Below are 12,919 nucleotides of genomic sequence, written 5' to 3' on the forward strand. Positions count from 1 at the left end.
TGCTTACCACTTTTAACATGTTGGGATAATACCAAGCTTAACAGAGCCCATCTTTCTGAGAGGTAAGGTTCAGAAGTTACTGTGGATTCCAAGCCTTTATTGCAGAGACGATCTGCCAAGGTTACCAATTTCTCTCCGAGGATGTCTCCTTTCAGCCAAGAAATGACTAAAGCATGTTTCTCTGAACTAGAACATGCCTAAAACCGTACAGGTAAAGCAAGGGTTAGAAGCAAGACCACAAAGTCTATCAGCCTGGAGTCTTACCTCCTGTGCCCCTCCCTTCCCCACCCTTCCTCTTTGTGCGGAGGCAGGCAACTCCGAGGTCCCCACAAAGCCTATCTCACCACACCCCATGCTTTGCTCATCTACTCTCCCCAAGTCCTATCCATTTTTCGAGAATCAGTACAAACCCCACCTGCTTTACGAGGTCTCCCCACCTCTCCAGCCCATGCTCATCACTGATTTTCTCTGAATTTCTAAAACACTTACTGGACTGCATTGTTATTTAAATGTTTCATCTGTGTGTGTGTCTTGTGTCCAATGAGACTCTAAGTTCCTTGAGAGCAGAGACAGTCCAAAACTTCTTGGACACCTGCTACCAACTCTGCGGATTTGTTCGATAATGAATGGCTGAGCTTTGAGGACAGAGTTTTAAAAAATGCTCTATAGATATTCAATTTTTCATTAATTTTGCTAAAATTAAAGCACAATTAATATATAATGGTAAATTGCTTTAATATGTATAACGGTACATCTTATTACCTCCACTAATTCCTTAAAATAGTTACTAGGGCCAGATATGTGACAGCAGCTAGTTTATTTTCATGGAGTGGAGAAACAAGAAAAAAACTGTAAATCCACCCCCCAAAGCATGCTGATCCACGTCCCCAGAGCTTCTTTTGTTTTAAGGCTTGAGAAGAAAGGAATTTGCAATTTGGTTCATTTCAAAGCAATCTAGGAAAAAGAAAAAAACAATCCAAGTGTGGATTGGGTAATGCCTGAAAAACTTTATCCTTTTACATAAAAAATTGTAAGTAACCACAGCTTTTATTTTAGCCCAAGCTTTACCAGTATTCTGACTTCGCGACCTTGGACAAATCTCATAATCAACCTGGGCCTATTTCCTAATTTGAAAAATGAAGATTAACCTAAAAAAATCTCTAAGGTTCTTTTCTGCATTCAAAATCCAGGTTTGTTTTTAAAGAAGGTAACTTTAGGGATCTGTTCATAAAGTACGAAGTTGTATGAACACGAGAAAAACTAGACTTTAGATGGCTATAAAATTGGCTTGCCTAATACAATTTATCAAAAAAAACCCAAACAAAAAAACAGTCTACTTTAATCTGCCTGTATAATATTCCTACAAAATCCAGAAAACAATCCTCTGAATAAAATGGGTCTCAGGTTGGCAAGACACGAAGTTCAACTTCTCCACGTGCTGTCCTGACAGAACCTGATCAGCTTTAAGGACGGGAAGCTAGCTGCTCACGGGCAAGTGGGCTGCAGACGCTGCCCTGGTGGGGGAGTCTCCCAAACACATGTATCCAAACCACTTGGCAGAGACATCTCTAAGCTGGAAATGGAGGGAGCATTTTCTTATCAAACCTTTAACTCCCTCAGCTCTGACTCTAAATGCATTAAGCAGCTTGGCTGTTGCCTATAGGGAGGGAAGGTACTGGATAAGCTACTGCAAAAGATGTGCCGATACGTTATATTTCTCATTGAAAAACAGTAACATTGTGTGTTTGTTTTGTAAGAAAATGACCACTGGAGGAAACTGGGAGTCGCTGTTCGGCCGGCACAGCCTCAGCTCTGCAGGGTGAAAACGCTCTGGACACTGGCTGCCAGTGAGTGCTGTGAGCACAGGGCCACCACTGGACTGTGCATGCAGGAGCGTCAGGATGGGAAATATCGGGCTGTGTTTTATGCCAAAATTTTAAAAGAAAAAAAATTGTAAGTTAAAGAGTTATCTGTGTAAAACTTAAAAATAATACAAAAAAGCTAAGATACAATTTTAAGTAGTCATAACATTTTGATGGTTGGAAATGTGTTGTTATATTATTTACATCTTCATTAGGAAATAATTAGGCTACTTTTTTAACCTTCCCATTTTTTATGTCCCTTGATTTCTTTTCATTATTCTCATCATTAACTTTCTTATCCAGTCACGTTGCCATCAAACACTGGAAGGCTTTAATCTGCCTGTATAATATTCCAGAGCTGGGCCAATCATCTCCTGACATGTTCCCAACAAAACTAGAACCACTGAACCCATTTCTAGGGAAGAAAGAGTGACCAGGATAAGAATAGAAACCTGCAGCCTTCATTAAAAAAAAATAAAATAAAATGTCTGTGTTCTCCCCCTGGGGAGCATGCCTACACCGGTCCTGCTCCGCCCCCCCACCCCCTCCCCCCAGCACACCCTCTCTGCCTTTCTCTCTCTGGAGCTGCAAGGGCCTTTCTTCTGTCTCTGTAATTTGTTTCCTGAGCCTACACGGCCCAGCTGGCTCACTTCTACCTCTGCAGCTTTCTAAATAAACTTTCTCTTATGATTTGAAAAAAAATAATAAAAATGAGAATGTTTAACTTTCCCTTTGTTGCCTGCTGGGGAAGAAACACTGGATTTCCAGAGCCTCTTCATTCTTCCCTGATATCCCTAACCTGAGAAATACTGCACAAGGCAAGCACCACACGTCTTCTCAAATTATGGGAACTGACAGCGATGAGGAAGTCCTCTGACACAGCTATCTGACTGTATCCCCGTGTAGAACTATGACTGTGGTTTTAATTTTTCCACACCCATAAACACAAAAAGAAAGAGAAGAAAAAAATCCCTGAGATACCTTTTCGATGACCTGAAGGACTGAATTCCACTTCAGATCCACCTGGAGGAGAAAAAGGAGTCACAGGTAATCACTGCAAGGAGTAGTAAACATTTACGAGTAAATGAAGCAACCAGGTAACCACTACAGAAACAGAACTGTTTCGGCTGGTCCAACGCCCCCTTTCGCTACCAAGCTGGTGTCACGACCACATACGTATTTACTGAACACCGACCTGGAAGTCTCACACACTTCCCAACTCACGATCACTATACTGCTTATCTTAAATTCACCATCAAGAGACAATCCACATGTCCCCCCGAGGAGACCCCTCCACGTCTGTGACCGTGGTGCCAGTGTGAGCCATTCCAGGTCAAAGAGACGCAGCAGGAATACCTCGGTCAGGTCGTCTAAGACATCTTTTCTCTCCTTGTCATCCTCACAGCAACGGAGGGCACTGTACAGAATGTCCACCAGGAAACCAGCGTCCTGCCTCTGGTCTTCCTTCAGCCAACCGAGGAGTTTCTGGTACAAAAACTGCACTGCAGGGTTTTTCTGTATAAGCTCGGCTATTTCAGGAGGTCTGGACTTGGCAGTGCTCTGCCCTTCATCACCAAGCAGCGTCTGAAATACTTGGGTTGAAGAGAAGGAACTGAGCAGAGTGGAAAGAAACCTCAGGTGTTGCTCTGACTTTTGTTTGTTGACAAAACTAATGCTCATCCCTGCCAGTCTGCAGACTAGGTCTTCCAAAGGCTTCTTCCGCAGCGGGGACACAAGGTCTGAACAGTTACGGGAGAGAAGAGGCTCAGCCACCGGGTCCCAGCCCTCACTGCTCTCGCCTTCTGAGGGGAAGTGTTTTTCGTTCGCTGAATGACTTTCAGGCATCTCATCAGCGAACCTGACCTTACCAACTTTTTTTTTATTTGACTTCAACAAGCCCTTCGGCTTTTGAAGGACCTGTAATAGGTTAGATACACCCAAAACAGACTTAACATCAGCTTCTGGCTCATTCATTTTCTTAAAACACATCTCTGATAGTCTTTCCCAGAAGTTCAGGAGCACTTTCTCCAAGCTGTGAGCAGTTTCATCATCTTTTTCCATATCTGCTTTGGCTTCCCAAGAACTTAAAGTTTCTGCTAAACAGTCAAAGGGCTGCCCATCCTGCAATCTTTGGTCTTTGAGAACTGCATCAATCACAGGAATCAACTAAAAGAGAAGGTAAAATAGAATGGTTCAGTTTCCAGAAGAAATAAAATATAAACAAGGTAGTTGTATAACATTATAAGTGTTCACGTTTAAATGAAAAATAAAGATTTCCCTCCAGAACTCTGAAAAGTTAACCTGATAAATCATTTTCCTATCAATAGAAAGAATGTAATGATTTTACTATATTCCCCTTGAATGACTTCATTTTTATGATATAAATGACCGAGATTATTAGTCATTAACAAATGATATACTTTTCTCAGAATTTCTGAGGTTATTCAAGTTTTTTGCTTTTTTTTCTAAGCCGAAATGAAAGACAAGAGGATCCACAGAATTCAGAATCCTTTTTCTTGATTTACAAAGACAAGAGAAGTTAACTATCTGAGGCAACAACTAGGATTTGGTATTGTATTTCATTAATTAATTTCCTACCACAGGAGCCATATTCTAGAGCCTACCCTCATCATTGATTCTAAGCACCACCAAACACAACTGTTCACAAAAGGGTATATGTGCTTGAATATTTCGGAAGTAATAAATACTCAAGTATGTGTATCTGAACTTAGTACATGTTGCCGTGTGTAGTGCTCACTTTTCTGCCCAAATTTCTGAGGGAAAAGTAAGGGTGCACATTACCCATGGGTATAATGACGACACAACAGGAGTATAATGATCACTCACCGGGGCATAACGATGGGCGTAACAATCCCACATGTACGACGCGGACAGACATGGGTGCACACCGTACACGGCAAAATACGGTGATGCGAAAGACCGAAAACCACACCTTCTAAATTCCGTTTTGCATTTAACTCTGAAACCATCAGGGTCTGTTCATCCAGAGGCTAGTCCTCAGTCACTACTGTGTTACACTAATCACGCTAGCACGTATGGAACCTTTACAAGGCAATGGCAACAAGACACGATGAACTCGATCCTTTGCAGTCAGTGTGGAAAACACTAGTGATTTTTACACTATAAATACCTGATCACTGATGAGCATCTCCTCCATCTCCTTCTCTCCTAAGTTCTGCTGCATTATAAAACGCAAGCAATCAAAAAACGCAGATATCACTGCCGAGCACTCGGAGAGGCTGGTTTTGATTCTCTCTGTTGACAGCCTAAGAAATAACACATCACTGTGGCTTACTCCTTCATGAAAAAGAATATGAGCACCTCAGAAACACCAAAACAAAGTCATGGAAAAGGCATCATACCAAAAGACGAGGACCTTTTAAAATAAAATTCTTTTTTTTAATGTGCATTTATTTTTTTTTAAAGATTTTCAGTATTTATTTTTTTAGAGAGAGGGGAAGGGAGGGAGAAAGACAGGGAGATAAACATCCACGTGTGGTTGCCTCTCACACGCCCCCTGCTGGGGACCTGGTCTGAAACCCAGGCCTGTGCCCTGCCTGGGAATGGAAACCGCGACCCTGTGGTTCACAGGTCGGCACCCAATCCACTGAGCTGCACCAGCCAAGACTAAAAAATAAAATTCTTAAACTAAAAACGAAGAACAGATGATAAAAATATCTCCTAATTATAACATGAACTTGAAGAACTGTGAAAAAATCCTATTTAAAAAATTTGTCAACAGAAGATAACACGTTTACTTTCTATTCATGAACCCATCCAGCTACAAATCTGAAAGACAGGACTTAACCAAACAAAAAGTACTGTGAAAAAAAGTTTAAATAGTAAATAAAATCAAATACCTTTTATTTATTAAGTTCAACAAATACTGAAGTAATTTTTAATTGTGACTTCAAACTTCTGTAAGTTTGTGGAATTTTTAGAAACTTTATAGGTTCATTTTCTGCATTTACGCATTTGTATCAACATATAAAAAATAACTCATTTGGAAAACGGCCTACTGCCACCCGAGGGCCTTACTGTAGTCACCTTAGTGCCTGCTGTATACTAGCACTGAGGCCTTCAAAGCACCCAAGAAAAAAATTCCATTTTAATTCTCTGAAAACCCGAAAAGTGTCTAATGAACAGGAAAAAACTATTTTGGGGAATTTAAATAAGAAAGACAATTAGGTATATGTCATCCCACCCCTCTGTGAGAACAAGAAACATCTCCTGGCCGCAAAGACCCACGAGGCGCGCCCCTTACCCCGCGACCAGAGAGGTGAGGAAGTCTCTGAAGAAGTCCAGCTTGGGGTCGGTGACGGACTGCGGGAGCTTGCTGACGAACGGCAGCAGGTTGGGGTGTATGACCGGGGCCAGGCCCCGGCCGCCGTCACGCATCACGGCCGACAGCTTGGGGAACACGCTTTTTCTGGCGTTTACGTGAAGCCAACAGTCCTAGCCAGGGGGAAAGAGTGTAACGATGAAGATCATAACCCACTCTTGAGAAGGCTTGCAAGTCTCAAAAATAAAACTCAAGTATTCTACCCTACGGGACTAACGTCTCTCACGGCCACTAGAAACTACAACTCTGAGAGGGACTTCCGGCTACGACGGAGGCGTGGGTAGACACACTGTGCCTCCTCGCACAACCAAGACAGGGACACCAACAATTGAGAGACAGAGTAACCACCAGAACTGACAGAAAACCGAACTGTACGGGAGCCGGACAACTGAGGAGTTAAAACAGACAGGCTCATCCAGACCGGCAGGAGGGGTGGGGGCGGGCAGCCGGGCGGAGAGGGGTCGCAGCACAGAGCGGTGGGACCAGGCGGGGAAGGAATCTCGAGCGCAGCGGGTGGACCCCGGCCAAGAGGTGGCAACCCGCAGACCCAGCGAGGCAGACCCAGTGACTGTGAAGCGGGGCACTGCGCGCTACCCAGGGCCCCAGAGCCGGGAAATAGAGCCTCCGGGCACTGACTGGAAACACCTGTGGGGGTTGAGGCACAGGGAGAGACCCCCGGCCACACAGGAGTGTGTGTCAGAGAGACCCACGGGGTCCTAGAATGTACACAAGCCCACCCACCCGGGAATCAGCACCAGAAAGGCCCAGTTTGCTTAGGGGAAGCAGCGGAAGGGACTGAAGTCCCACAGAGAGTAGAGCAAGTGCCATTGTTCCCTCTCGGACCCCTCCACCACATTAAGCGTCACAACCCAGCCACTGGGTTTTCCCGCCCTCAGGAACACCTAAGGCTACGCCCCTCATACGTAACAGGCGCGACAAGACAAAAAAAATGGCTCAAAAGGAAGAACAGATCAAAGCTCCACAGCAAACACAACTAAGCGACTGAGAGACAGCCAGCCTATCATATGCACAGTTCAAATCACTGGTGACCAGGATGCTCACAGAATTGGGTGAATCTGGTCACAAACTAGATGAAAAAATTAAGGCTACGTTCAGTGAAATGAAGGAAAATGCACAGGGAACCAATAGTGACAGGAAGAAAACTGGGACTCAAATCAACGGAGTGGACCAGAAGGAAGAAAGAAATAACCACACTGAAAAGAATGAAGAAACAATTCAAAAAAAATGAGGAGAGGCTTAGGAACCTCCAGGACATCTTTAAACATTCCAAAATCCGAATTATAGGGGTACCAGAAGGAGAAGAGGAAGAGCAATAAGTGGAAAAGTTATTTGAACAAATAATAAAGGAGAACTTCCCCAATCTGGCAAAGGAAATAGACTTCCAGGAAGTCCAGGAAGCTCAGAGAGTCCCAAAGAAGTTGGACCCAAGGAGAACACACCAGGGCACATTATCATTACATTAGCCAAGGTAAAAATGAAGGAGAGAATCCTAGAAGCAGCAAGAGAAAAGGAGACAGTCACCTACAAAGGAGTTCCCATCAGACTGTCAGCTGATTTCTCAAAAGAGACCTTGCAGGCAAGAAGGGTCTGGAAAGAAGTATTCTAAGTCATGAAAGGCAAGGATCTACATCCAAGATTGCTCTATCCAGCAAAGCTTTCATTTAGAATGGAAGGACAGATAAAGTGCTTCCCAGATAAGGTCAACTTAAAGGAGTTCATCATCACCAAGCCCTTATTTTCTGAAATGTTAAAGGGACTTATCTAAGAAAAAGAAGATAAAAAACATGTATAGTAAAATAAAAGCAAACTCACAATTATTAACAACCACACCTAAAACAAAAACAAAAACAAACTAAGCAAACAACTAGAACAGGAACAGAACCCCAGAAATGGAGAACACATGGAGGGTTAGCAACAGGGGAGTGGGAGGAGGAGAGGGGGGAAAAGGTACAGAGAGTAAGTAGCATAGATGGTGGAGGTAGAAAATAGAAAGGGGGAGGGCAAGAGCAGTACGGGAAAGCAGAAGCTAAAGAACTTATGACACATGGACATGGACTAAAAGGGGGGAAGTGGGTGGGAGAGGGTGTGCAGGGCAGAGGGGAATGAAGGGGGGTAATGGGACAACTGTAATAGCGTAATCAATAAAATATACTAAACAAAAGAAACTAAAACTCTGAAATGATAAGGCATTTATTATATACAGTAATCACATATCCCACAGGCTTCTGGGATCACAGTCACCAGAAACAGTTACCTAACGTAAAATGTTCGCACGAAAGCTGCCTTCCAAAGGGACAGCAGCACTGGCCCTACGCCGGAGAGTCCGGGGGGCCTGCTTCAGTGGGCCGCACCGGGACACGCAGAACCAGCTAAACGGAAAGTAAATAAGGCCCTCTGCCGTTTTACAGTCAGGTTAGATTTACATCAAGTTTTGGATTAAGTATTTTATTTCCAAGAAAGCATTTTTTCTGCTAAGTTTTAGACAGTATAACCTAAAAGGCTCTAAGATAGCGATTTTCAACCCGTGTGCTGCCAAAAATTTTTAAAACATGCAGTGCTTGACTATTTAGCCAAAAGCACTAACCTCTTTTCCCTTAGATAGTCAGTGTAAAAAATGACAACAGCCATCACAACAGTAGCCATCTGCTGTGAATGAAGCAAAATTATATCTACTTTTTGGTCAGATTGGCAAAAAATACATTTTTTTGGTGTGTCACAGATTTTTAAAAAATACTTTATTCATTTACTTTCAGAAAGAGGGGAAGGGAGGGTGAGAGAGAAACAACAGCTGGTTTCCTCTCATGCGCTCCCAATGTGCCCTGACTGGGAATTGAACCGGTGACCTTTTGGTTCACAGGCCAGTGCTCAATCCACTGAGCCACACCAGTCAGGGCACGTGCTGCAGATTTTCAGTGATTAGTTTACATGTGCCATGAGATGACAAAGGCTGAAAAATCGTGGCTCTAAGACAGGTATTCCCAGACGCGCTGAGCGTACCTCCCACACCTACCTCAACAGTCGTCAGGGTATACAGCACAGCCTCCCAGAGGGCTGGGCACACGATGGGGTCGCTGTCGTCAATGCTGAGTAGGACAGAGGAGCTCACTCGTGATGCTTCGTCCCTCATCAAGTGTGGAATGCGCTGGCACAAAGCAGAAACTAACTCGAAATAAGCAGCGCGGATCTAAAAGGAAAACCAAAAACAGAAACAAAAGGGGAAAAATAGATAAATACATTCAATGAGAACAGACTTGCACATGCCAACAATTTCAATCAAGGTGCCAGGAATGGAGCATGACAATTCAACTCTCAATCTGAAGTCCTAACAAATACAAAAGTGAAAATACGGTAACACTCCGGAAGGAGGGGCAATGAGGTCCCGTCACGAAGATATATTTGTAAAGTTTTAAACATGAACAATAAACATAAAGCAAAAATATAAACTGACACAGTCAGGAGGAAAAGAAAGGAGTCAGAGAAGTGTCTTAGGAAAGAAAGACGAAGCCACCTGAGGCACACTGTGCTTTCCGTACTTCCAAAACTTGCTCTGGGACAGCAGGGACCGAAACCTCTCCTCCAGAGACCCAAGCTCGTGCTCTGGGATGAGGCAGAGCAGCTTCTTCAAGGCCAACAAGGAGCACGTCACAACCCGGTGGAATTTAGCTTCTCTCTCTTCCTCTGGAACAGTTCTTATTGTGAAAATAGGAGAAATATGTATAAGGATTGACTATAAGCAAAACAACATATTTGGCACTATTTTAAATGTTTTATCATTAAGTGCCTACCAAAGTTGCTTTATTTCTCTATTCGATTCTTCCCGTGCCAACCCCCCTCAAAATACGATCACCCCCAGAACTTCAGTCGCACCCCCCCCACAGAATACCAGGTGAAAGCACGCAGAGAGCCGCGGCCGAGGTAAGCGTGCACCCCCCGGCTCGCGGCGGGGTGCACAGAGGAGCCTCGGCATGGGTGTTAATGCGCCTGAGATGGCTTTCCCTGTGGACTCGTAAGAGTCTGATCAGAACATAATAAAAGTGAAGGGAACATTTCACTACTTTTTCAGAAGAACTACTGACAGTTTTTCAACTATTTTCAACAAGACCTTAAAACGTCCCCAGCTATGACCATCAAAAGGTGAATGTAGGAAAAACCTAAAAGCATCTCTTTGAAAAAGAACCAAATAAGTGGCTCCCAGACAATTCAACTTAAACAGAAAGACAACTGGCAAGGAGAAGCTCTCACAATGGCACATGGCACACACCACACCGTATTAGGCATTTTCATCTCTACATGTGGCACCCCTTTAAAAACACTACGTTAAGATGACCACGTTATGACCGTAAGTAAAACAAATCCCTGCAGGAGTTACGCAGATACAACTTACTGCGGGTCACTGAGGGAGTCGGGTGTTTCTTTTATCAGATGATCCTGCAGCACCTGCAGAGGGAAAATCCGAAGCCATGAGATTTCACTGCATTGCCAATGTGATTGGAGAGAGCATAAGCCTCATCTGACCTAGAAGTTTCTTAACCTTTCCCAACAAAAGAAACTAAATTAAGTAGCAACACTAAAAGGTTTGAACTTTACCTATGTTTCTTTCCCTACCATCCCCAAGGTTGGCTGCTACTGAGGCAAGAAGGATAGGGTACTTCTCCAAGCACCTGCAGTTTCCATCAAGAAGAACTGTCCCCCTCACCCTGGCTGGTGTAGCTCAGTGGACTGAATGCCAGCCTGCAGACCGAAAAGTCAACGGTTCAATTCCCAGTCAGGGCACAGACCTGGGTTGTGGGCCAGGTCCCCAGTAGGGGGCGTGTGAGAGGAAACAACATATTGATGTTTATCTCCTTCTCTTTCTCCCTCTCTTGCCCTTTCTCTAAAATAAATAAATACAATCTTAAAAAACAACAACACACAAACAGAAACTATGAAGAGCCAAATCAGTTGTCTCAAAATCCATTTTCTAAAGCTCTTAGTGTCTAAACTCATGACACTTCACTCTCGTAACAGTTACCACTTGATATTTAAATAAGACAATGACTCGTAACCTGTAGCTGGGTTAGAGAACTGCCTCTGAGAAGATGGTTAAAGGTACAAACCGTCTCCTTAGAAAGACAACTTGGTACACCTGAGCAAGGAAGGACGGGAAAACCGAGAACCAAGTGGGCAAGGGGACTTCGTGTGTGTGTGTGTGTGTGTGTGTGTGTGTCGGGGGAGGAGCCCAGGAGTCCAAGCCGGCACGGGTAACGGGAACCCGCGGCAAGGCCAACTCACTGGAAGGAGGACGGAGGGAGGGACAGACACAGAGCTGTGAGTGCACAGGGGCTCCCCAGAGGGAACGAGTGCAGGCACACATTGTTGCAATCTTCAGTTCCTTCCTTACTCCGTTTCCTCACATAATGTCAAGAAGCTTGGCCATCTGGTGTTGCCAGTCCGTATCTTAAGGACAGTAAGGAGGGAAGAAATTAGGAAAACCAGATACACAAAAACCAAAAGCCACAGAAGTTATGGCTGATACCAGCCTGGTCCAAGTGTGGGCCGAGAGCTGAAGAAACTTCCACACAGGCTCGTGGGAGAAATGGGTAAGGCCATCTGAGGGGCACTTTACCAACACCTGTGAAAACCGAACTGTGCTTATTCTTTGACCCAACGAATGGTGACTAGAAGTGCCGGTGCTTTTCACTCCCACCGAGCACGAAGTGATCTATTCAAAAAAGTCCGCTAAACTTTGTAATAAAGACATGGGGTAAAACTACAAATGTACGTTTTAAAAAGTTAACTAAACTGCTATATATTCATACAAAGGAATACCAGAGAGCCAGCAAAAAGAGTAAATCTGTAAACATGTATTAATGGGAAAACATGGGGGAAAATAAGTTTAGAATGAATTTTTAGATGTGTTCTTTTTTTAGATTACATACTATAAAGCATATACCTAAATTTTTTAGGTAATATGATAAATTAAGATTTATAAATTAAAGAGGGAAAATTTAAACAATTTAGAAAAATGCAATACAACATGTTAATTGTAGTTAAAATACAACACGGGCTCAGTGGACTGAGCACCGGCCTGCAGATCAAAGGGTCGCCAAAGGATGGTCCAGGTGCACGCCTGCCTGGGTTAGCTGGGGGCGTGAGACAACCGATCAATGTATCCCTCGCGCATTGTGTTTCTCTCCCTCTCTTTCTCCCTCCACTCCTTAAAATAAATAAATAAATAAATAAATAAGTAAGTAAGTATTTTTAAAAAGTAAACAGAATGCAATATGAACAACTGTGTTAAACACTGTTTTGAAAAGACAACCTCCGGTTGGAAACACTTCACTCACACCCTCCCTCACACTGCCCGGCAGAACAGCTGCCACTGTGACATGCCTGCTGTCCCTTGAACACTTGAGGAAAAGCTGAGAACAGTTGCCAGGACTTACACTTGCAATCTCATCCTTACAGAACGCTATGGCCTCAGGCTGCTTGCTGGGGGGGAAGGCGGCTGCGAAGGCATCCTTTGCTGCCGATGCAGCAGGTGGGTAAGTGTCACACTGAGCCAGGAGCCAATAGCCCATCACACTTTTTAAATAAGGAGCCAGGTGTTTCTTAACTTTGAGGATAAGTTTTTCAAAAGCTTGCTGTGTGGCTTCTCGCACCCGGCGGTCATGGTCCTATTGCAAGTATAATA

At 43.9% G+C, this 12,919-nt stretch overlaps 1 protein-coding gene across 1 annotated transcript in view; it reads right to left on the bottom strand.

Annotated features, from left to right (window-relative positions):
• Positions 1-12,919, bottom strand: part of LTN1 (listerin E3 ubiquitin protein ligase 1) — a 48,379-nt gene that overhangs the window by 30,357 nt on the left and 5,103 nt on the right. The window contains 9 exon segments of the mRNA XM_028503892.2: positions 8-197; positions 2,844-2,885; positions 3,219-4,028; positions 5,014-5,149; positions 6,148-6,338; positions 9,257-9,430; positions 9,755-9,935; positions 10,631-10,683; positions 12,672-12,902. Of these exon segments, the coding sequence (XP_028359693.1) occupies positions 8-197; positions 2,844-2,885; positions 3,219-4,028; positions 5,014-5,149; positions 6,148-6,338; positions 9,257-9,430; positions 9,755-9,935; positions 10,631-10,683; positions 12,672-12,902 (2,008 nt within the window).

This window comes from Phyllostomus discolor, chromosome 2, assembly GCF_004126475.2.
Source record: "Phyllostomus discolor isolate MPI-MPIP mPhyDis1 chromosome 2, mPhyDis1.pri.v3, whole genome shotgun sequence".
NCBI lineage: Eukaryota > Metazoa > Chordata > Mammalia > Chiroptera > Phyllostomidae > Phyllostomus > Phyllostomus discolor.